The 24,906-nt window shown below is 40.2% G+C and overlaps 1 protein-coding gene across 4 annotated transcripts in view; it reads right to left on the reverse strand.

Annotated features, from left to right (window-relative positions):
* Positions 1 to 22,940, reverse strand: part of impdh1a (IMP (inosine 5'-monophosphate) dehydrogenase 1a) — a 46,014-nt gene extending 23,074 nt beyond the window's left edge. For 2 of the 4 annotated variants that reach the window (XM_056251170.1, XM_056251168.1), the window contains exons 1-6: positions 22,098 to 22,939; positions 17,066 to 17,164; positions 14,837 to 14,885; positions 12,978 to 13,079; positions 12,819 to 12,893; positions 12,432 to 12,638 (exon numbers count right to left, since the gene is read on the reverse strand). In XM_056251170.1, coding sequence (XP_056107145.1) covers positions 12,432 to 12,638; positions 12,819 to 12,893; positions 12,978 to 13,079; positions 14,837 to 14,885; positions 17,066 to 17,164; positions 22,098 to 22,324 — 759 coding nt within the window. In that variant the 5' untranslated portion in view covers positions 22,325 to 22,939. Of the gene's footprint in view, positions 1 to 12,431; positions 12,639 to 12,818; positions 12,894 to 12,977; positions 13,080 to 14,836; positions 14,886 to 17,065; positions 17,165 to 17,502; positions 17,520 to 22,097 lie in introns of those variants that run through there. The other 2 variants (XM_056251169.1, XM_056251171.1) reach the window with 2 other exon arrangements.
* Positions 22,941 to 24,906: the final 1,966 nt, after the last annotated feature.

Here is a 24,906-nt window from a genome sequence, read left to right on the forward strand (position 1 = left end):
ATTTGATTCAAACAAGATTTGAATTAAAATTTAAGTTAAGACTCTCAGCTCAGTCACTGATACCCACTTAAAAAGGGGCGCTCCCTCGTGGCATCCCCTGCTAAGTCGGTTTATCACTTTTCCTGCTTTCATTCTGTTTTGAAGTGGTCAATTTCCAGTTGGTTTTATGTGATGTGCCATCACGGATACCTTACAGTAGTCGTGATTATCATCAGATATTATTCTGATCTTTAACTCGTCTTACACTTATTCAAATTTGGTTTGGAATATCAAATTCCTAATTTAAATTTGAATTAAGTTTCTCATGTCAATTCCTCTTTTCCTTTTTTTTTTCCATTCCGTTGTGAATTGTTTTATTTCTACTTCTCTCTTTGGATTATTTCATAATTATTAATGATACCTTGCAGTAATCTTGATTATTATCAGAGATAATTCTGATCTTTAACTTTCGGTACACGCTTATTTAAATTGAGTTTAACAAATTTTAATTTTAATTTAAATCAAGTTGGCTATTCAGCCATCTGATTTATCATCAGATATTATGCTGATCTTTAACTCGTCTTACACTTATTCAAATTCGGTTTGGAATATCAAATTCCTAACTTTAATTTGAATTAAGTTTCTCATGTCAATTTTGTTTTCTCTCTTTCCTCTCTTTTCATTCCGTTATGAATTGTTTTATTTCTACCTTTCCCTTCTGATTATTGTATAATTATTGACGATACTTCACTGTTATCGTTAATTATTATAGGATATCATCTTGACTTTTCAATCCCCTTACACGCATATTTAGATTTGATTTCAACTCCTTTGAATTTAAATTTAAATTAAGGTGGCTGATTCAACCAGGTTAACCACAAGTGCGCCCCCTGGTGGCAAAAACCCACTACTACGGTTCACTTCCTCCTGCGTTCAGCCTGCTCTCTCCAGTTCTACCTTTCGTTTGTGATTATCTAATAATTGTGGATAATACTTCACTGCTATCATTAGTGATTATTTGATATTATTCTGATTTTCCCTTTAATTCTTCGTACATGCCAATTTAAATTTAATTTAACCCTCTTTGAATTAAATTTGAATTAAGTTTGTCTATTCAAGTGACACAAACACGCTACTACCTGCCTCCTCCTTTGTGCCTCTGGCTTTCGTTATTTTCTATTTTCTCTTTTGGGTTAGGTCATTTTGATAATTACCAACATTATCATAATTTCCTTTTTGTTTACTATTATTTAATAAAGCCTTTGCCTTTATTTCTACATACATAATTACTCCATTGGGTTAGGCAAGAAAACCTTAATTCACTTTGAGTTTCGCTTGCTAAATCCTGTTCTGTATTTGTACGTAGAATTCCCCAGGGCGCTGTCGTGATTTGACTATCATCTCTGGCTGGTTTCCGGCAAGCTGGTTTGTCTGACTGGCGTTACCGGCGCGGACCGTGAGTGAGTCTCGGACTTCTCTGTCTCTCCCCATTGGTGCGACACATAAAACTGTGTCATCAGAAATCTGGCACTCCAAAGTCGCAGATTGTTTGAGAGGAACGCACCTTGGTACAGATGAACAGAGAGGCCCGAGGACACGGCGGTTGAGCGTGGGGACGACGGAAGGATTAACCACGACGCTGGCTCCAACCAGAGTGACCTCAATTCACCCAGGCAAACTAAATAAGGCTTTCCACCGGTAAACCCACTAGCCCGTGGGCCCGGCTATAAATCCGGCTGGATACCAGGCTCAGGCTCCCTATCCCCTGTAACACTCTCTGTGTTAGTATATCTCCCATTTTATTACAGACCTATTCATTTGTTCTGTTTAATTTTACTGCAATCTTTTCTATCACACAATTTTTTTTTGTTCTGTTGTGATTTGTTTCTTTCAGTTCACCTAGAGACAGAACCTATGACACGAAGGACAGCTAAATAACAGATCGACCACTGAGCAGCTAGCGTCACCATGTGACCCACTAGGCTGCCGCCCTGTCAAAATCTTTATTTAGGCCTTGCGCTGACCTACGCAAATTGTCCCAATCTAACTGTCTGCATCAGTTAGCCAAAATTCTCATAGACGGCATAGCCCGTATTAGCATAATTCATTAGCTCGTAAACGAACTTGCAGTGGTTTTGCTTTCTTGTGTGTGTGCTGTGCTCCTCTCGCCCGCAGTGAGCCAGTATTGTTCCGGTCTTCCTGTCCCGCAGCCCGCTGGGACAACCTGGAGACATGGCCGAGATCCACAACACCTCCACTCCTGCCCAAGGTCGCCAGTGACTCAGAGCCCCCGAGCCAAGAGCAGCTGGACGCCGACTTGGACAAGCTGATGGCTCACAAACCGAGCCAAAGCTACAACGACAAAGACTGGGCCCGACACGTCGGAAACCTCGCTCACAAGCTCATCGCACAAGCACGCCTCCACGAAAGGAGCCGCATCGCCCTGGAGCATGAAGGAGCAACGCTAAAGATGCAAGCGGAGGAGGCCCAGATCGTCAATCGTCTAGATCAACTACTCCTCGAAACCGAGGAAGAGGATGACACCGACCCCAAGCTACAGAAGGAAGTGGAAAGACTTCAAACTGCCCTGTCTGATCTTCGTCTACACACAGACCGAAAAGAGCAGTCAGAGAAAGAAACCAGAGAGGAGCTCAACATGAAACTCCAAAACGGTGAAGCTCTCCTTGCAAGAGCAGAGACTGAACTAAAAGAAATAGACACTAAAGCCAAGGCCTGCGAAAAACACTTGCAAGCGGCCCAAGCTGAAATCCATGAACTCATTCAGCACAAAGACAATATCATATACAAAATTGACATTGTTCACAGAGAGCTGAAACACTCTTATAGATTACAAAGCGACCGGAAAGGGGAAACGCACACCACAAAGTTTCCCCTGACCAGCCGTCCGCACCTTTCAGCCAACAACACAGAGCTGAAAAGAGGGGCGAAAGTCCACCGTTCAAGACACCACCAGCCAGCCCACAAGAACCCCCGTCAGCGAAAGGGGGAGAGCCTTTCCAAAGAACCCTGCAAGAGGCCACGACGTGCACGCCTACCTGCAAGACATTGACTCTCACTTACAGACTGTTACCAACACAACCGCGTGGGACAGACTTTACCTGATAAGGATTACGTCCAGCCGTGAGGTGCGCAGCCTCCTAAATCGTCAAAAGGACACTGTCAAAACTGACTGCCAGCAGCTGCAACAAGCTTTGATCCGTGAATTCTCTGATCCAGAATCAGACCAAGGGTTATTCACCGCCATGGACCTCAAGCAGGCCCGACTTGAAACCCCACAGACCTTCAACAACCAACTCCGACAAGCCTATTTCGGAGCCCAAAATCACCCAGGTATGGAAGAAGATTTCAACTTCAGAACTCTGTTTCTCCGAAATCTGCATCCCACAGTAAGTCATCACCTAGGTGTCCTGGCCTGTCCCCATAGCATGTCTACCCACCAGCTAAGAGACTTGGCCCAAAAAGCCTACACCAAGCAAAAGACTGTGTCCAAAAGACTTTGAAAAACCCAACAATCTACTCTGTCTCTGAACACTACTCAGAGCTGCCCATAGAGGGCGCCCCACAACACCCAGCCACGTCAAAGATCCTGAAGGTGCTGAAAGAGCTTCTTCACGGGAGATCTCACAAGAGAAACAAGAGGTACGAGCCCGACATCCTGTGTCTACGCACCCTGAACACTGCTCGTTGACCCCAGGCCACAGAGCCAGCTGTCACACCACAAAGTGACAGCATCACCCAGCCACCACAGCTGACCGCTGCACAGCCTGAGCATGACAGCACAGTGTCACACAACTGGGACCAAAGTCCCGAAAGACCAAGCAATGCTGTTTTGGCTACCTGCCTCCGCAGCGACCCACACAAGGCCGGCCCTAACCGCCCATCGATCAACACACCAGCCCCAACGCCAAGACTCCTGGGAAACCTGATCCAAAAGGGGGTGGCCCGAAAGCTCTACCTAGCCATCACGATAGACCTTGATTTCAGCATTAAAGCCCTGCTAGGCACAGGCTAAGACCTCATTTTGATATCAGCTGAACTTTTTGAAAGACTCAAAGCTAAGAGACAAGATCGAACTCTTACATCTCAAACGTGTGAGCTGAGCGTACAGTTGTACAGCCAGAACAACATCCGGCTAGAACAGGTAGCTCACATCCACCTGACAATTGGTCCTTCGAGTCTAGTCCATCCCGTGCTCATCTCACAAATGAACACTTTTCCACTTCGAATTGGCAAAGATCTGCTAGATCGATTTGAGCCTTTAATAGACTTCAAACAACTGCAAGTTTGGGCTCAAGTGCGAGAACCTGACCCCCTCCAGTCACACAGGTCACCAGAGCCAGACTGGCAGGCCACAGAGGTCACGGGAACTCCCACAGCCAGCCATGAAAAGACACAGACTCAACACCAGGTCAAGGTTCAACTGTGCTACCCTGCACCTTACAGCTCACTAAAGACTTTGACACCTGCTGCCCAAGGTCATGACTGACCTGCAGCTATATGATCAAACACGTGCCCTTGCCAAACCTGGCACATTAAACAACAAGCTGGGGCCACTTTCAACCCTCAAGGTTGAGGTGAATAAACACTGCTTGGCAACTTTACGAACTAAACTGCCTACCTCAGAGCCACTTCCGCTGGCTCCGCTGTTTACAACAACCAAAATAGCGGATGCGGGCTTCTGACACAATAAAGACTTTGTTTAACCACCTCTTGACCCCCTCCCTCTTGGTTTCACTTTCACTTTCAAATTGAAACCCAGATACTTTTGTTTTCATTTGTTATTTATTTTATTTTGACTTAAGGCGACCCCTATTTTATTTGTGAGTGTTTACACCTGTTGAGCCTGAACATTCCCACTCAGTTCAGTTGAATTAAATTAAATTTGGGATTTAATTAAATCAACTGGCTTAGTCGATTTCCATTCTAGTTACTAGAGCTATGAGAACACTCGATGTTTACCCTTTTATTTTGATTTTATTTCAATTTATTTACTTCAGGTTTCAGCCTGAATCCTTATTCAGCTCAATAAAGCTTAACTAGATTTGAAATTTAACTACCTTGCCTGATACGCTCTCCCTTTAGTCTCCTAGAGCTATAAGGACGTCCTAACTTTACCTTTACTTTATTGTAGATAAAGTCACTATCACTAGTCACTATCCTCATCTTCTTTCTCTCTATAGGATTACGATATCTAGCGACTGTTGTTTCCTTAGCGAGTTACACAGATCAGTAATATTCTACTTCCTGTTTGTGTTTTACCCCTCCTCACTCCTTAGCACCAAGCTAAGTACATGAAGTACGGATAACACAAATGCACAGTAGGCCCCAGACAGAACTGCAAACACTTCCCGTGGTTTCTTCTTCTGTTGACCTTGATGTTTGATGTGTCCCTGCCAGTTTAGTCTAAAACAGCAGCTTACCCATAAGGAACAACAGTCTACTTATGTCTCCTAGCTAAACTTAAATAGGTAAAACACTCCTTTCTTCCTCTTCATTTCTGGTTTCATCCTATCTCTTATTTTTTGTTTTTACTCTATTTTGTTACTCTCGAAGTATAACATCTGAAAAGAACCAACATGCAATTTTTGTTTTTTTTGTTTTGAGTAATAGGTTATGACATGTAAGAAACCAGTCATAAGTCGACGCTGCTTAATGCACATCTACTAAGATAATCAAAACCTTTTGTGTGTGTGCTCACCAAAACCTAAATTTTTGCTGCATCTACAAGCAGAGTGATACCTAGCGGTCAAAACTGTTCACTAGCTGAAAAGTCTGCTTTTATGCATAAGAGGGACGTAACTATATAGGCTTAGACAAGCTTTGACGTACAGCTAATCTATTTTCTTACTCTGTAAACAAATAGAATAAGTTGTTTAAAGTAAAGAGAAGAGTTCCATGAGTAAAAGTAACAAATGCCAAAACACATTTGCATTTTACTGAATGTAACGCCAAGTTCTTGAAAGACTTAAAGTATAGGAGTCCCCTTTTAACCCGTTTAAACATGCATAACTCAGTAAAATGTGCAGACACTCTGCAGATACTGTTGAATTGTTCTGACATGATCTGGTTCCCATGACAACAACTGGTCACAGGAAGTGCTAACTTGTGATGTCACGTTGTAAACAAACCAGCCTACATGGCTAGGCTAACCTACCCTAGCATTCACCCAGCTTAGGCTAAGCTAAATAATAACTTCTACAGTTAGCAGTTAGCATCATTCACTGAAAGCCTTAATTGCAGCTTTTGTTTACCCAATTAAAAGTATTCCAAAATACTTTCTTTTACCCCAGTTAGGGTTTGTAATTCCTCACTTTCCTTACTTTCAATTCTCCTCAGCTAAACTTTCACCTTCACTAATTAACCATAGTCCTGGCTGAGCGCTGTAAGCTAAATTTGCAGATGCCCTGTCAATTAAACTTAAGTTTAACTACATGTTAACTGTGCAGCTAGAGAAGAATTCGTATAGTAATGAGAATTTCCATCAGCATGTTGACTTAACATTTGGAGGGACACACAGAGTGTGGCCTTGAACACGCAACCGCTGTAACCCACTGTGGAGTGTTGGTCTGGGCAAATCCAAAGTTAGTCACTAGTGCTACTGATTATTATCACATTCAGATCATTACCGCTGTTTTGATTACTTACTTTATGTTTATTTATTCTTTTAAATTTTTGTTTTCATTATTTATTTATTTACTTTTTCCACTTTGATAATAATAGCAGTCAGCTATTCCCCGGTCTATTTGGTCATCTATATGATTTAATTTAATTTCCTCTCTTGTTCGAATGTGGTTCCATTTCCAATTGGGCCCAGAAAGGAAACAGAGACACCTTTATTTGTGATTGTGCTTACTTTCAACAAGTGCACTCATTTTTGTGACCCTGCAACACAGGTAATTTCAACAATTTACTAGGGCACAACTATAGTCCAAAGGATTGATAATAAGCGTAATTGGAATAGGAAAGCTGTCCTTTTTCTCCCCATCATTCACTTCGTCAAGCCGTAGTGAACCACTACTTAAGTCCAGAGAAATAATTAAGCCGTAAGAGCCATCTTAAGTCATTTATTTAATCTCGGCTATGCCCTTTCCAGGAAATACTCTCGGAACCACATAAGTCTTAACATCCACAGCCAAGATGATAAAGATAAAAGAGACACATCACTAGCTAGATACACATCACTAGCTAGATACACATGAAACACCTAACTTTATGCTGCATATCTAGCGAACCCATTAAACCGTGGTTCTGAACTTTTAGGGTCATGCATTATTCTCTCACCACAAGTATGACCAAATGTCACAGAGCCCCTGCTTCACCTGACCTTAACCTTCTAGCTACCAAAGATTGTGACAAAACAATGGACACTATGAGAAACCACCTCTCTACCCCGCCAACCACCCACGAACACCGTCTGCACCCAGCGACAACCAGTGCCCCTGACACCCTACGTCAACAAGCACATGCTGCGTGCACAGGACAACATTCAGCGTTCTGCACATCACTGCGCCAAAGCTTGTGATGCCACAGTGCAAAAGGGGGGTCATGCCAATGTACGCCCTGGACGCACCACGTGCTGCTCAGCACCAGAGACACTTGCAAGACACCGAAGCAAGTGGCATACCGGCATCCTCAAAGCGAAAAGACTGTCCGAGCCAACCGAGGACGACACTCGCTGAAATTTTTCCTCCCTTTCTCTTTCTCTCTCCCTTTCACTTTTACCAGGATGATGCTGTGGTTCGTGATGCCTGTGCCTCCAGCCAACCAGAGGACAGCCGCAATCGGACATCTCACCAGGTCCGACAGCAGGCATCGTCCGGAGAGGACAACAACTCCTGATCACCAACTGCAGGAACCACACCCAGAAAGTGGGTGTTCGACGCAACCCCCGCAACGTCTACAGAGCACCTCACCCCAGCACAGCAGCCCAGCTGTACAGCTGGACCCGTGCCCGATGGACAGAGGACTCCCTCGCTCACGCCAAGGCCAAGGCCGAGCACATGCTCAACCAACTTGATAAAACGACTGTCACACAAGCGGACTTAGGTGGACACAACCACCGTTTCAAACGGTTCCTGGGAGCTTCGCTCGGAGCCGCCGCTGCTGCCAGAACTCTGTTAAGCATTGGTATGCCCAGTGCCAACGCAGTGAACCATGTGACTGAAATTCGGACTGAGGTCCCACAGCTAAGACTGCAACTCACGACACAGAGTGCATCCCTGCAGACCATCGGAAAGACATTGATGGGAACTGTGGTAATTCTCAACATTCACAGCGTTCTGCTGAGCCAGACAGTAAAATCCATGAAACAGCTGTTTACTGTCTTCCAGAAAGACTTTGCTCAAACTCCGCTGGTCACAGCCCCGGACGGGGTGGCCTACCACATGACCAGCGACACACCGCTGCACCTGGCCCCACATGTGCAGCCCACGACCAAAGACATTCACTATCTCTGCCCTAGTAAACCCTTCCTCAAAGACAACACTGACGGAATCTGCGGTTTGCAACCCATGATCAGCAACACACGCTGCCTTGCAGAAGCCAAGCCTCGCACGCAAGTCACCGAGATACAAGCAGAGACTGTAGGTGACAGATGGCTCGTCAACACTCCCGTGCGAACAGCTACGCTCACTTACAACCAACATGACACTGCCACCCGTGTCACCTTGCTCAAACAGAGCGTGTGGTTTCAAGTACCGAAAGGTGCCATCCTCCACCTGGATGACCTGACATTGTTCCATCTTCCAAGCAAAGAGTACAGATTAGAACTGGAAACCCCATCCTTCGTCAGGAACCACACTGTCACCCTAACTCCAGAACGGGAATTGTGGTTTGCAAAAGGGGGTCCCAGTGAATTGACATTGCTCGTATCGACACAGCCCTCCAAGCTCTGTCTCGACCGCCAGTCGTGACTACCGCACCTGTGGTCCAAGCCTGGACCGCAGCCGACACTGCGCGGTGCATCTCTACGGTAACCGGCCACACTCTGACACTAGGTTTGGCCTCCGCTCTGCAAAGGAGACTCAACGAGATGCTAACATCTTCAGCCAAGCTCACGAAAGCCGTGCCTGAAGGTCTCAGACAGAATCCCCGGAAAGATGGGGGGTGCCAAGTCAGAGACCACGCCGAACCTCATCGGGCTGAGCCCTCAGTACTAACAACCACCTGTCATCCGACCTTCATGACTTACCTGCTATCCTACCATCAGGTTCCACCTGCCATCCTACCTTCATGACTTACCTACCATCTGACCAATGTGACGGTTTAACGAGGCCGCCCACACGGGTCCTGCCAAACCGCCAAAAGGGGGAATGTAGTGATAATCAGATAGGTAATCGAGCCAGCTCTGGTATGTGGAGTAAATTAACTAGATTCTAATTTACTAAAGTCTCTTCCAGTCGTGAGTAAACAAAGGGGCATTCTGTATACGACCCCCTTCGGGCATGTTGACCAGATTGGTGCCACTATGGCTAGCACATGACACATTTGGAACAAGCCAGCGTTGTCTTCAACAAATAGTCAACCATTCAAACCTCGCCGTCTCACGGGACACGCATCCCCCCCACAGAAAGAGTCCACAAAGCTGCCTGAACGCTGAAGGACAATCACACATTGATTGCACACACACACACACAAATGTCCTATAATGTGTATATAAATGTATACTGTATAACACAGAAATTGTATCCAACCTTCCTATATGCATGCATATCTAATTAGTCTTGTCTTATTCTATAGATGTAATTTTAACTGTTCTGTAACTTCGAACCTTAAAGTTTATTTGTAAAGAAAGATTCTATAACTCTCCCTCTTGCTAGGTCATAAAACTTTATGACTCCCAAAAGGAATTCCAAGGGAAATCACAGCTCCCACTTGAATTCTGATGAAGAAAGGGGAATAGCCTCTGCAATCTTATATTGTCTATAAGTATAACCACTTAAGAAATGCATAAACATGAGTTTGATATTTCCTAGGTCACGGTAGCCGGTATTATGGCTTTATAATCATGTGAAGGAACATTAAATGCTTATAAAATGCATATCTTATGTAACTCTGTATTCCGATAATCTTCATGTGACGTGTCTGATATGTCTGTAATTCGCTCAATCTAACGGAGCCGAATTCCGATAGCATGATGAAGTAAGGTGCATTATTTTACACATTTCATATTTCAGGAGCCAAACGGCTCAAATGCAATTTCCTCATGAAGTGGGCATCCCCCACAGGACAAAGAGAACTGTGTCCGCTTCAGATCCGCGGACGGTCATGTGTGATTCGCGCAAACAGAGGCGTGAACCTAAGTGTCCTTAAAGAGACGCGCCGAGCTTCCCTAAGCGCCTGCTAAAACCCTTCTGAAAGCTTCCTGAAAACCCTCTGCCAAAACTCCCTGGCTCTTCCTGCTCTTTGTGGCTTCATCATGTGACTCCTGGACATCGCCTTAGTGTGATGATCCATCGTTTCTCTTTTGTTTTCTTCAAGTTTATTTTATCTTTTTCGAAGTCTCCTCTGTTCATGTCTTCTCGCGAAGAAAATGAACACAACCAGACTGGCAAGCTTCACCTACAAGGACATTCAAACACACCGCGCTCGCTGGACGAACCCGAACGCTCGGCATCCACCTGACAGAGATACACGCACACGCCGTTTTCAGATCGGTCACACCCAAGAGCGGTACCTGTGCAAGTATCCGTTTTACTATGCTTATTTGAGATCTGTTGATCCTTGGTGTCTAAAAAGGTTCTGTCTGTGATGAATGTTGCCAAACCAGAAGATCTCTCATCTTCTCACTCTCTCTCTCTCTCTCTCTCTCTCCCAATCTTGCGCTCTCGCAATCTCTCTCTCTCACTCCTGTTTGTTGTTCGTCTGTATCATTAGTTTTACTGTTTACTGTACATACATGTATCCCGTGTTTAAATGTAGAATTCTGTATCCGTAGTTTCATTTTATTAAAACCATTATATTCTTGATTGTTTTTGAATGCTCATACTTTACAAGTCAATGAAATGCGGTCCTGCTACAAAAGCTTTACAAGTTGTTACTATATCAGTAACGTAAATTTTATAAACACCTGAAAATTAATGTTCACGGCCGGAACATTGAGATTTCTTGGAGTTTATAAAAAGAGACAACCTTGTTGAGAAGTTGGTTAGTTAACCTTACGGCTGTTTGCTGGACAAACCGATTGTTTGATAAACTAAATTGATTCCCTTAAAGTTGTCTCATATAATCGATCTGTAATTAAGACCATTGATATATGAATGAGGAATTATAATTCGTTATGATTTACCATTCATATATACAATCGATCTATTTTCAATTTCGATAATTTAACTGTAATATGCAATATATTAATCATATTCATGATTAATTATTAAAATTCCCTATGCATAATTTGAGCTAATTAAGGCACATCTCAATGTCGCTACAATTGTACAGATATGTATACATAGATCCCTCATTAGCAGCTTACGCATAGCGGCCCATTGAAGCGGCCGCTAATGAGGAATCTATGGTTTCTTTAAGCGGAAACCGAGGATAGCGCAGATATTACGTCATTGATATGCGACAATGACAAGGGACGAGCCATTATTTAAAACTGGAATTACTCTGGATTTACAAATCCTTGGCAACTTTTGGGATAATGTAAGTACACAACTGCATGAGATATAGCACACTGTGCAAGTGGTTTTTGAATATTTTATCACAAAAATCTTACATATTGTACCTTTAATAAATGTACCTGTTTTATTGTGATTCGATTCATCAGTGATCAATGATATTTTACATTCTAGTGTATAATGTGTATATTTTACATTGCAATCTTTCATATACACTACCATTCAAATGTTTGGGGTCAAGATGTTTTTAAAATATTATTGCAAAAAAAAAAACTATATAGATAAAATAACTATATTTTAAAATGCAATTTATTCTGGTAATGGCAAAGCTGAATTTTCAGCATCATCAGTGTCACATGATCCTTAAGAAATCCTTCTAATATACTGATTTGCTGCTCAAGAAATATTTCTTATTGTTATCAATGCTGTCAATTGTACTGCTTAATATTATTGTGGAAACAATGATACATTTTATTTCAGGATTCTTTGAATAGAAAGTTCAAAAGAACAGAATTTATTTGAAATATAAATGTTTGGTAACAAGTCTTTACTGACACTTTTAAACAATTTAATGCATCATTGCTGAATAAAATGAATTTAAATTCTCATTAATGATTAATTTCTTAAAATATTAATTTCTAAAAAATGTAGTGGGCCAAAACTTCAATCAAATCTTGGTGGATCAAGTTCTGCACTACATTCAGTTTCACTCAAAAGTGCCTGTTAAATTAATGCTTAGATTATGAAACATCACTTAAATTGGAATCCAACGTCAAATTATTAAAGCTAAATTAGACAATTTTAATCACAAACCTCCTCCAGTGGCCTGTCGTAATCTTTCTCTGACAGGAAGTCGATGTCTCGTGATGTAACGATACCCACCAGCTTGCTGCCCATCTTGCCGGTTTCAGTAACCGGGATGCCGGAGAAACCGTGCCGTACCTTTGCTTCAAACACATCACCGACAGTGTGCCGTGGACTCATCACTACAGGGTCCGTAATGAAGCCCTGCTCAAATTTCTGCCAGTATGACAAATACAAAACATTTCAGTTATTGCTATTTATAAGTATATATTGAACCAAAAAATCAAATAAGCCTGTGAATTTTACATAAACAGTTGACCAGATTTACAAAATACAACTTTTACATTTGTATTGAATTCTGCCAAAAGTGCATCTCTCAACAATCATATGACTGACCTTGACTTTCCGGACCTCATTGGCCTGGAACTCAGGTGTGCAGTTGTGATGAATGATTCCAATTCCACCCATGAGCTACAGGACAAAGCAGTGAATTAAATGGAAAAGCAATCGCAACTTTGCTGGATTAAATATATAGTTTCTGTGAATGTTACTTACAGCCATAGCGATGGCCATGGAGGACTCTGTGACTGTGTCCATGGGAGAGGAAATGAGTGGCGTCTTCAGGGTTATCTTCCGGGTCAGAGCAGAGGTCAAATCCTGACATCATAACACATGACCGTTACGAAAAATCTAAGGGGGCAAAGTGTCTATGTAAACCGACATGAGAGTAATTAAACTCATTTATGATACTTTTGGACCTTGACATAAGAACTGAAACAAGAACTGGCCCACTGACAGTGCCTGCTTTTTTCTCCACCATTTCTGTCACCGATGGGAATTTGGGTTCCTCACTTAATATTCGGCAATATTGACTTGACTGCACTGACACTATTGGATGAGAACTGAACTGAGCCGGATGATGACATCACTGTTTTCCCCAGAGCCGTTTTATTTATTGATGAAATGAACTCATTCAATAATCAATTAACTTTACACAGTTCGTGAACTGAATCAACACTGAACTAAATTCAGCTGAATAATCACTGTTTGCTATTGTCTTTTTAGAGCAGAAGAAAAAGAGCAGAATTGAATTCTGTTTGTATCATTGGTTTCCTGTTTATCACTGCAGAGCTGCTTTGAAACAATCTGTATTGCATAAAGCTACAGTATATATTAATAAAGGTGACTTGACCTGAAGTCTGCTACTTCTGTGTATTTAAAAATGACCTTTTGTGTTTCATGAGAGAAATAAAATTATACAGGTTTGGACCGGCATAAGGCTGAGCAAATAAGGACAAAATGCCATTTTTGGTTGAACAATTTCTATAAAGTAAACATTTACAGTACAGGGAACTGGGAAGTGTTGTTATTGTTAACTAACACTGAAACTATTAAAAATATTTCTTTAATTGAAATAAAGCTGAAATAAAACAAAATCTAAATATTATATGAAAAACTTAAATGAAAATTAGTTGAAGTACTAATATTCAAAAATTTTAACTGAAATAAAAAAATAAAAATAAAGCTAAATAGAAATATAAAAATGAATAAAAATGCACACAAAATTATTCAAACTTAAACTAACATTTAAAAAATAAAAGCTAATTCAAAATATTATTTTACACTATAATATATGAACACTAAAATAACACTGACTCAGAGTGTCCCGCCAATTGAGTTCTTTGAATTGTAGACACACTGCCAGTGCTATGTCTTATTTTTCTTTCTCTCTAACACCTGCGTCCCATCATTAGCCGTAGCTCAGCATAATTCTCAGAAGTGCTTAAAGAAATCACAAACAGCGTTGTGTATCTGCGTTTACATCAGCAGGAAGCGAATCCACCTGGTCTACTGGGAAAAATCCAAACACTTTAACTAGACTCCTAAATTCCCAATTACACAATCACAAAAATGTCAAAAAACACATAAGCGTTATAGTCCTGCAAATATCCCTAAAAACCCTAAACCGATCTTATAAGAAATTAGCATTATTTTCAACAAACAAAAATATTCCCAATTAAATTGATGTGATTTCCAGTTTAACTAAGTTATTTGCCAATAATCTATTGCTGAAAAGTGAATTTGCTGCATCTTTAATTAAAAATGTGTTTATAGTTGTGGCTCCAAGGGAATTGATTGATATTTGTTTCGTCCTTGTCTCACACACACACACACACACACACACACACACACATGAGCTTCACTGCCTGTGACAACATGCCCAGCACACCAGGGACTATATGGATGCTAACACAGCCATGTTAACACATACTGTCCTTTGCAGATCTTCCGCTTCATTGATAGTTGAAGAGCTCTTTTTCCATCGACAGTGATCAAAAATGATCCTTTGTACTAAATTGTCTACTTTAATACAAGTGCAATGTCATTAACCTCTGCTAAGCATTGGTACTCACCACTTCATCAGATGTGAAGTCAATGAAGCCAGGCAGTATCAGGAAATCACTGAATGAGGAAGGGCAGATGGCGTTGAGTTAGGCAACAATGACCTTTAGATCAGCAATTTATGAATCAGGACATTATCAAAATTACAGAAAGCTTATACAAACACTCAAATCTGTCAAAAAAAGGGAAAACACAGAGCTGGTTTCACAGACAGGACTTACATTAAGCCAGGAGTAGGCCTTAGTTTAATTAGGACATTTAAGTTCTTTTCTAAAAGTGCCCTAGAAAAAAACATTACTGGTGTGCATCTTGAGACAAATGTCAGTGCAAGTTGCTTTCAGTAAAGGCAGGTCAAACATGCATTTTAGTCTGGGACTAGGCTTAGAGGGATAGTTCACCCAAAAATGAATATTTTGTCATCATTTACTCACCCTCAGGTTGTTCCAAACCTGTATGAGTTTCTTTCTTCTGTTGAACACAAAATAATATATTTTAAAGAATGTTGGTAACCAGACAGCTGACGGCAGCCATTCTGACTTCTGATCTGACTTCATTTGAATGTTGATTACCAACATTCTTCAAAATATATTATTTTGTGTTCAACAGAAGAAAGAAACGTGTACAGGTTTCGAACAAACTACCTTTTGAAAATAGTGTCAGTAATATTTTTTTTTCTTTTTTTAAAGAAATTACCTTTTATTCAGCAAGGATGCATTAAATTGATCAAAGTTGAAAGACAAAGATAATGTATATTTCAATTTCTATTTCAACTTTTGAACTGTCTATTCATCAAAGAATCATGATTTTTTTTTTATCATGGTTTCCACAATAATATTAAGCGGCACAACTGTTTTCATCATTGTTTCTTAACCACCAAAAGAGACTTTTTCAAAAACATAAAACAATCTGACCGAGCCCAAACTTTTGAACAATAGTGTAAGCCGACTGATTACTGTGATGCAGTGCATGAGTAAATTAATATATTCGTGTTTGCCTGTAGCATGAATACTTTGAGTAGCCAGAAATGATGCACTTGCATGCGTACGTCTCTGATCTTGTCAAGGAGGAATTATATAATCTACTTAAGGTGTGGCGTACAGAGACGTCCTGTTAATGTTCTTAACCGTATCACCAATGTCACACGCACACACACGTAGTCTCTAAAGCAGCAGTAGTGTACTGAAAAAGTGTGGGCAAACTAAAAAGATAAGAGATTTAGGTTCATTTTACACAAACATTATTCAAAAGTTTAGGGCGGGTAATATTTTTTTATGTTTTTGAAAGTCTCTTATGCTCACCAGGCCTTATTTGATCAAAAATACAATAAAAACAGGAATACTTTACAGTCAATTTAATACATCATTGCTAAATCAAACTATTCATTACTGACCCCAAAACTGAAGTGGTACCCAGTGGTACTTGATATACATGTTATTAATGTTGTTAGGATCTAACTTCAGTTAAAAGCACTGTGTATCATGGCTACTATTAGAAAGTGTTAAAACAACATCCCTTACTTTAAAGCACCATAATGTTTTGATAGGGACTGGATTTATCTGTCTCAGGAGGATGTGTGAGAAGAAGGCATAGTTCAGTGTCCTGTCCCATGTGGCCTAACGCTCATAAAACCTCCATTAGACCAGATTAAACACTCCAGCCAGCATGATAAAAATAGACACGGAGACCACTGCTCTGTTAGCAAGGGTTTTAGAAGGCTGGGAAAGCACATGCCTGTATTCACACACAAACAGGCTCATTTAATGCAGTGGTGTACAGCATATAAAAAGGACTAATGTTCATAAAATCCCATGCTGTATTTCTAATTGATATTAAAGCACACGATGAGCCTGATATTACATCTGGATCGTGAGTAAGAGAGAAAACCAGGGACAAAAAGAACCCACACATGCACATTTTGCATCGTCCCATAAACATGGGCTGCATGTGCTGGGACCGAGCACTTGAGCTCCCCGTTGCTATGGAGATGCTCAGAGGGTTGCCATGGAGCTGAGAGCCATCTCACTGACAGATGTCCAGAGAGATGCCTACCTAGAGTGCATGTGTGTGCGAAAGTGAAACTACACATGATAGGAACTGCTTTGACATTACGCTGTCCCTGTTTGTCGATCTGACTTACTGTATGACAGTACGTGTGTGTACGTATGTGTCTGATTACAAAGCAGGGAATCAGGAAAAAATAAAGGGGTTTTGTGCACATGATCCTCATCTTGTATACTTACTTGTATGTGAGACCATCACCGATGGCAAAGAGCTGCTGGGCAGTGAGTCCATCCTCTGGCACATACCCAGTTCCCCCGCTGATAAGGTAATCAGCCATGCTACAATCATGCACACACACAAAAGAGAGGTTGTAACACATGCAAATAAAATTTGGCTTCAACTTTGTCATCAGCTCATTGCACTGCCAACCATCCACTCCACTGACAACAACGTCATCCTGCATAAACCAATACAACAACTGACGTGTCAAGCATAGATAGATGGATAGATAGATAGATAGATAGATAGAAGTCAAAAATGCTAAATGGAAATGTATTCAAAATGAGAAGCAATAATTCAAAATGACTAACTTGCAACTAACTTGGCGTTCATTCTCATCGAGAAACATTCGGTTTATAAGCGCGCTAGATAGAAAAACAAATATGAATCCACTTACAGGTTCGAGTAGCTACTTTCTCTTTCCAATTATGAAAACACTTCCTTTCTTTCTGCTGAATATTCACCCTCGTGTACAGAACAGTATCACATGACGGCTATATTAAAGTCCATTACGCGGGGAACAGCAGTTCCTAGTTCCGTAGGCTTAGGCTATACAGCAGTGTTCTGAGGAGGGTGAATATAGGCTGCTCTGGATGAGAGTGTCATGAGACGCGCAGCCGTGTGTCCAGAGACCTTCAACCGTGTGAACAACTGAAGTCACATGCTAACTGAACACACTCAGGGAAGAGGAAAGGTTGGTCGTTGAACACTCCCCAAACCAGGAGTGTTATTTATTTTTTATTTATTTTTGGTCAGGAATTTAATTTTTAAAAAATTTGAATACCGAATTGTCATTGCTACACCACTTTTTGGTGAATTTTAAAGCGACTTTGTAGTCTAAGTTCAATGCATACAATGTTCGTAGTAGCCGACTTCCTGACAGACAGACGATTCGTAAACAAGTCGTTATTTTGAATCGAATCTTAAAGTTTCGATTAAAGTGATTCACAAGGTCCGATTTGAGCAATGCGTTCACGAATCGGACTAACGTTAGCCTACATATCCAAGCGGTTTGGGATTTATTTGCTGCATCCCTCGCCTACTCACCAATGTAGCCTACTCTTTTTGTGAAGAAACTAAATTGTTTAATTCAATAGAAACATATTTATTCTATTTTAATTCTAAATATTCTAATTTGATTATTACTTTTGGGGTACTTTAACCAAACAGCTCATCACCACCTAGAATGGATCATCAGGCCTCTGTGAATTGATCTCACGTTTTGGTCTGACTGACATTTGGAGGTAAAAACATCCTCATGCTTCACAATTTACTGGTCTAACAGCTCTGGTTCGTTGAGGTCTAGGATTGACTTCTGGTTAATATCTGACTCTTTATCTGATTACGTCAATAAGGTTTAAATTTTGCCTTCTCCACTGTCCGATTATAAGTCTATTATTCTGTCTTTTGATAACCCATCTTACTCAAGAACATATTGTTCATATTGGAAACTAAACTCTGCTTTATTAGAAGATGAGGAAACTTGTCAATCTGTAATTTCTAAAAATCACTTCTTTCTTAATAAAGCTCAAGCTGAAAATAATTTTGGTTCTAATTTGGAGCCATTAAAATACAATATTAGGTTAATATTATTCAAAGTTGGATCTCAAAAAGCCAAGCAATACAAATTAGAGGAACTTAACATTGTTTAAAAAAATTGTCTGTCTCTCCTGCATCCCCTTTGAAAATGTATCAGTTGTCCACAAATTAGAATTGGCTGAACTTCAGAACTCATTAGATAACTTGTATATATGTAAAGCAAAGGGTGCTTTAGTTCGTTCAAGAAGGAGATGGATGGAAGAGGGAGAACGTAATTCCAATTATTTTTTTAGGTTAGAGAAACAGCGTAATCATCTCAATTCTATAAATAGTCTTAACATAAATGGAGTGGTTTTAAAAGATCATAAAGACATTTCTAATTATTGTGAAGAATTTTATAAAAATCTTTATCGTTCTAGTCTAGACACTCTCAACAATATTTAGACTTATTTTTTATTTATCTTGACTCAGACCGTATTTCCAAAATTGATGATACTGGCAAAAGTTTGTGTGAATCTCCTATTCAAATTAAAGATATTTCTAAGGGGAACGATAAGCTGAAACCTAATAAATTTCAAATGATGGTCTGACCACAGAGTTTTATAAGAAATCCTCAAATATTCTTTCTCCATTTCTTCTCCAAGTGTATTTAGAAAGCCTACATAAGGGAACTCTCTGTGCTCTCAAAAGGACCCCACTCAATTGGCGACCTATAAGCTTTTTTAAAGAATGATTACAAAATACTAGCCATGATTTTTGCTAAAAGAATCAAATGTGTTTTAGATAATATAATTGATGACTTTCAGTCAGGTTTCATGAAAGACAGACTTTATTCCAAATAATATTAGACTTGTTCTTGATATTTTAGATTACTCGGATCTGATCCTTGATGACGGTTTCTTGTTTTTTCTTGATTTTTCTTGATTTTTATAAAGCATTTGATTCCGTTGAGTTTCCTTTTTTTCTTAAATCTTTGAATATTTTTGGTTTTGGCCCCAACTTTATCAATGCAATTCAAACTTTGTACAATAACGCCAATGCCATTAAAAACCATTAAAGGCTCTTTGAACATATAGGCTGCGTCTAACACCCAAATAACTCTAAGTGGTTATGCCGACAGTTGAATTTATTCCTGATGGACATTTAATCTTGCCCTCTCAACATACAGGCATGCTGTTCTTTCCTTACGGGATTTATACTGCAGATTAGACCTAAAGAGTGCTTTATCAATGTAATCCAAAGTAGTTCTCTTCTCATCTGTCAAAAGAGCCGACTCTAATGGGAAAGAGAAAAGATGTGGGGGCATCTAGATTTCATTTGATGTACAGCAACGTTTCACTTCTGAGCTGCATGACACAGTTAGTAGAGTATATTTCAGATGATGCACAACATAGAAGATGTGAAAGGTGCTTTGAAGAGCTTATACAGACACACTGTAGATTGTTAGGTCATGTCTTACATTCTAAAAGTCAAATGTTCCTTCTTGTGGCCAAGCTAAGCTAAAGATCTGCAGTTCTGAGGCAGATAAATACTAGTAAACCTCTGAGGGCAGAGGTGTCAACCGCAGAGGTGACAATGAGAGTAGGGGAGACGAGGCCCTCAGAGAAGCACCTGTCTCGCAGGTGTCAGTGTCAAGGCTGGGATGAGGTAATAAACTGTGATGCCAGATCCAACTGAACGCTCATGGGGTTTTTGAGAAGGTGTCTTGTATCCTGAGTATACTTTTTTCTTGCACAAAAAAAACAAAAACAAACAAAAATTACAACTTTATTCAACGTTTTCGTCTCTTCCCTCTCAGTCTCTGATGCTGTTCACGTTGTAAACACAGTGCAGCGCTTCCAGGTTCTGTGTCAGACCGCCGGCTCAGTATTGGCCGGCTCCTGCATCAACATCACAAGCATGTGTTGTGTTGCATCAGAGACTGACACGGAAAAGAAATTGTTGAATAAAGTCGTTATTTTTGTGTTTTTTGCGCTTCATAAAATTAAGGTTGAACCACTTAGTCCCATGGACTATTTTAACGATGTATTTACTACCTTTCTGGGCCTTGAAAGTGGTAATAACGATGCAGTCTATGGGGGGTCAGAAAGCTCTCGGATTTCATCAAATATATCTTCATTTGTGTTCTGAAGATGAACAAAGGTCTTGAGAGTTTGGAACGACATGAGGGGGAGGAATTAATTACATAATTTTCATTTTTGGGTGAACTCACCCTCTTAACTGCCATGTTATAGTTATGCAGCAAAAACACTTTATCATAACTAACATCAGCTAGTCAGCTTTTTTTGTCTATTATTTTATTCACAGTTTCAGAACCACCGCAATACAGCTTAAGTGTATACACACTATAATAATCATAAACCATGATTCAAGAAAATGCTTATTTGTTCACTAATATATCATTATATTGGTTTATTCTGTATTTACAGGTGTAATGAATTTTGCTCTAGAGTTACACTGCATTTAGAGCCCATGAACCATTAAAGACCATTAAAGGCTCTTTCAACATATAGGCTGCGTCTAACACCCAAACAACTCTTGCTAAGTGGTTATGCCGACAGTTGAATTTATTCCTGATGCTTATTTAAAATGCATATTAATTCACTTATATATCATTATATTGATTGATTATGTATTTACAGGTGATAATGAATTTTGCACTAGATAAATTATAAACTACTATAATAAATTACTATCTTCACTTGTTTTAACTGGACAAAATAAAGGTCAAAATAGAAAAAACGGAGCCGCCCCCTTCTTCTTCTCTCCCACTCATTTACAGCTGTTATTTTTCTATTATCCCATCAACGCAATTATTATTCTATTCATTCTCACCACAACACAAATTTAAAATCTAAATAAACAATTCATACATACACAAAAGGGGACCAAAACCAACATGAGTTATCCCCAAAACAGTATTAATTATTAATGGGTCAAAATACATTATTAATAATGATAATTTATTAATAATTGTAATAATTTATTATATGAAAAACATATTGACCATAAATATATGGTCAATATTTTTTTAATTAGTGCCTAAAATAAATAAATACATATATTCATACATATGTGAAGACTTCAGATGCAAAAGTCCGTCTAAAGTCTTTGTTTAATATTAACCCATTTCTGAAAGGGCTGAGGCTGGGATTTAGTGAGTTTGAAGTAAAAGTATTTGATGAGCGTATACTATGTTCTCCATATTATTATCTCATTTTTGACAGAGGTGGGTTTTAGAGGATTTTGCATCAGAGGTCTTCATGTGTATACTGTATATAATGGGCATAGACATAATGTATATTTGTGTCTTATACGGCTTGTCCATCTCTATTGTATTTGATCAAATAATCTACAATAATGTCTTAAGATAGTTAAGCCAGAATTTTGAGAAAAAGAAACCAAGACCTGCTCATTCATTTATTCATTCATAGACCTGCACTATGTTCTCACCTCTCTGGTTCATACCCTGCCTGTATCCGGGTGGCATTGTAGCGCTGGGCAGCCGTCTCATGCCCATGCCCATGTAGTGTATTATGGGTAAAAAGGCCATGAAAGTGATGTTCCGAGTCTCGTAACGACATCCGTGGCCTGGCTGGCTCCATGTCTCCCACAATACGCCTGTAGTCAATCTGGTAGCTGTCCCTGTCCCCATCCACATAACGGTCATACGCGTCCATTTCAGTAAAATCCAGCAGGTCGTCCTCCACCGTGGCTCTGTTTGAGCCCCACCGACCCTTCCAAAAACACCTATTTTTTGTCTCTCACCCTTCACCTGAGACCACCTCTCAGTTTCTACTGTTTGCTCATACACCAGGTTGTACTTTAGATTTAAACTCTTCCACAAAGTTTAAAAGAATACAAAATAAAATAATAATAAGAGCTGGATATGGGTGTCCTCAGTTAGATTTGAATCCAATTTGCATAAGCTATTAGCATCTTCCAAACCACAGGCCGAAGTTGTAGAATGGTGCGAGTGCAAAGTAGGTCTGCAGCAATTCAAAAGAAGTTGGACAGATTCTGATCAATAGCTTTCAATCCCAAAATGAAAATGTCCAGTATGAGATTGGCAGACTTCCCAAAAAGTTCTGGTGGGGTGTGATTTTTGTAGTCCCGATGATCAACCTGCAAGAAAAACCAGATCAAAGAAAATCTGACAGGACCAAACAGTAGTTAACCGGATGCCAGTCAAGCAGAAATTGAATGAGTCTGTTTCCCTCTCTCCCTGTTTCACTTCAGCTAAGCTCTGTTTCTGACAGAAGCGCGTCACTTTCACAAAGAGGATTGCAGCATTAAGTGTGCATGTGTGTGTTTGTGTGTGTGCTTTAACAGGGGGAGGAACTTGTAGTGCTTGCATGGTGTTCACCAATGGGGTAAAGGACAAGGGATGGGTTTTACACGCCCCACCTCTTGTTTCTCCAAAGGTAACATTGCAGTGTGCATTTGAGAGTTTGTGTGGCTATAAAAAGCATGCATTTGTGTTAATTAAAATAAGTGTAATAATTTATTTGGTTATCATATTCATTCTTCTCTCTCTCTCTCTCTCTCTCTCTCTCTCTCTCTCTCTCTCTCTCTCTCTCTCTCTCTCTCTCTCTCTCTCTCTCTCTCTCTCTCTCTCTCTCTCTCTCTCTCTCTCTCTCTCTGTGTGTGTGTGCATGCACACCTCTATCACTATGTCTATGAACAGCCTGGAAACAGCTTTCTCACAAACAAAGTCAAATCCCAGTGTGCATTGATGGAGAGTGCTCAGCCCTGCGAGGATTCAGGTTGGAGCAACAGAAATGGCAGAGACTGCTCTTGACGAACTAATTACACGCAGACGGTCTACAAGAAGTGCTCTGGCAAAACTGTGGCTTGAACAAACATGCCCCCTTGTTTGTGTGCACAGGAAAACAAGCATCCTTCCCTATATCAGACACTTGTGTCGACCTATTTATTTTGAGGGAAAGGCAATTAGCTTGTGATTGAAGTTGTGTAGGGGTTTGTGAATGAGAGGTGGAGAAATGGGTTATGGGTAGACGAGTGTTTATCTCACAGGATGTAATGTCGTCAACAAGTCAGCCAGGTATTTAAATCCCCTTGACGTATGTGTGCATCTCTCCATCACTAAGCAGGAAGAATTAACAGACTTATGTAAGGAAGGCAATTGTTCTTACACTGCCACGTCTGGCAAACCTCCAACAGAACAGGTCAGGTTGTGTATTTGTGGAAATTGATTGACTGTTGATGATCTGCTGTGTTCATCAGCCGCCCGGTTGGGGCGTATAATTGCACACATACATTTTTTAACAACCAATACACATAAGGTATAATTGTTGTGTTTGTGATTACTGTTTTGCCTTAGCACTGTTTTGAAGTAAAAAACAGCCAACAATCTTGTTTGCCAGGAAAAAAAATTCTAAACATCCTTAAAACAAGATACATTTATCCGAGCAGCAAAATAGTGTATATTCTCTGTGAACAAGTCTTATGCTGCCTTCATGTGCTATCAGAATTATAGTAAATACGAGTTTCATGGTGGGAAATTGGACATGAACGCCCTCTCAAGTTGTATTTACTTCTGGGAAACTGAAAATGTTTATATGGTTGTCGACTGTTACAACCCTTTATATTGTCTTCTGTCTGTCTTTGTATTTGGAAGTGTTTGTGTGCTCATTGTCTCCTGCAGCCTAATAAGTTGTCAGTCCTGATTGGTGAAGTCGATTCCAGGCACACCTTTAAAAAGTTTGGCTGTGTGATTAGACAAGCATTATAGTGTTAAGAGTTCTGTGTTCTTTGTTTGTTCTCTGAGAGTGACTTAGAAATTGTAAGTAAGAAACTTTGGTATTTTGACCCCATTGCCTACCGACACTGGTTTTGGTTTGACCTCTTAAGTTTGCTCTGGCCTGTAAATAGTGCTTTGTAAATGCATTGTATACAAATCTGGGAAAGGTAAGGAGGTAGACGTAATTTTGTTTGCCCGCTTTATTCTTTGTTTTTGGATAGGTAGATGGGGAAGTATTTTGATTGTATTTTGTATTTCATTTGGGATTGTGAGGTGTAACTCGATTCAAGTTGAGGAAAGAAGTCAGGGTCGGTGTTACTGAGGCTCGTGCTTTTATTTCTCTTTCACAAATCAAAACAAAGTCGCACTCACTGCGCTTCAATAAACTCAGTCCATCAACAGACAATAAAATATCAGATCATTCTCCAAGTCATCCAGCCCACAGGAGCCCTCGGTCAGTCTCTCTTTGTCTGTTTCCTCTTTCCCATGGGCTTTTAA

The sequence above is a fragment of the Rhinichthys klamathensis genome, unplaced genomic scaffold (assembly GCF_029890125.1).
Source record: "Rhinichthys klamathensis goyatoka isolate OS25496 unplaced genomic scaffold, OSU_Roscu_1.1 h1tg000078l_1, whole genome shotgun sequence".
Lineage (NCBI taxonomy): Eukaryota > Metazoa > Chordata > Actinopteri > Cypriniformes > Leuciscidae > Rhinichthys > Rhinichthys klamathensis.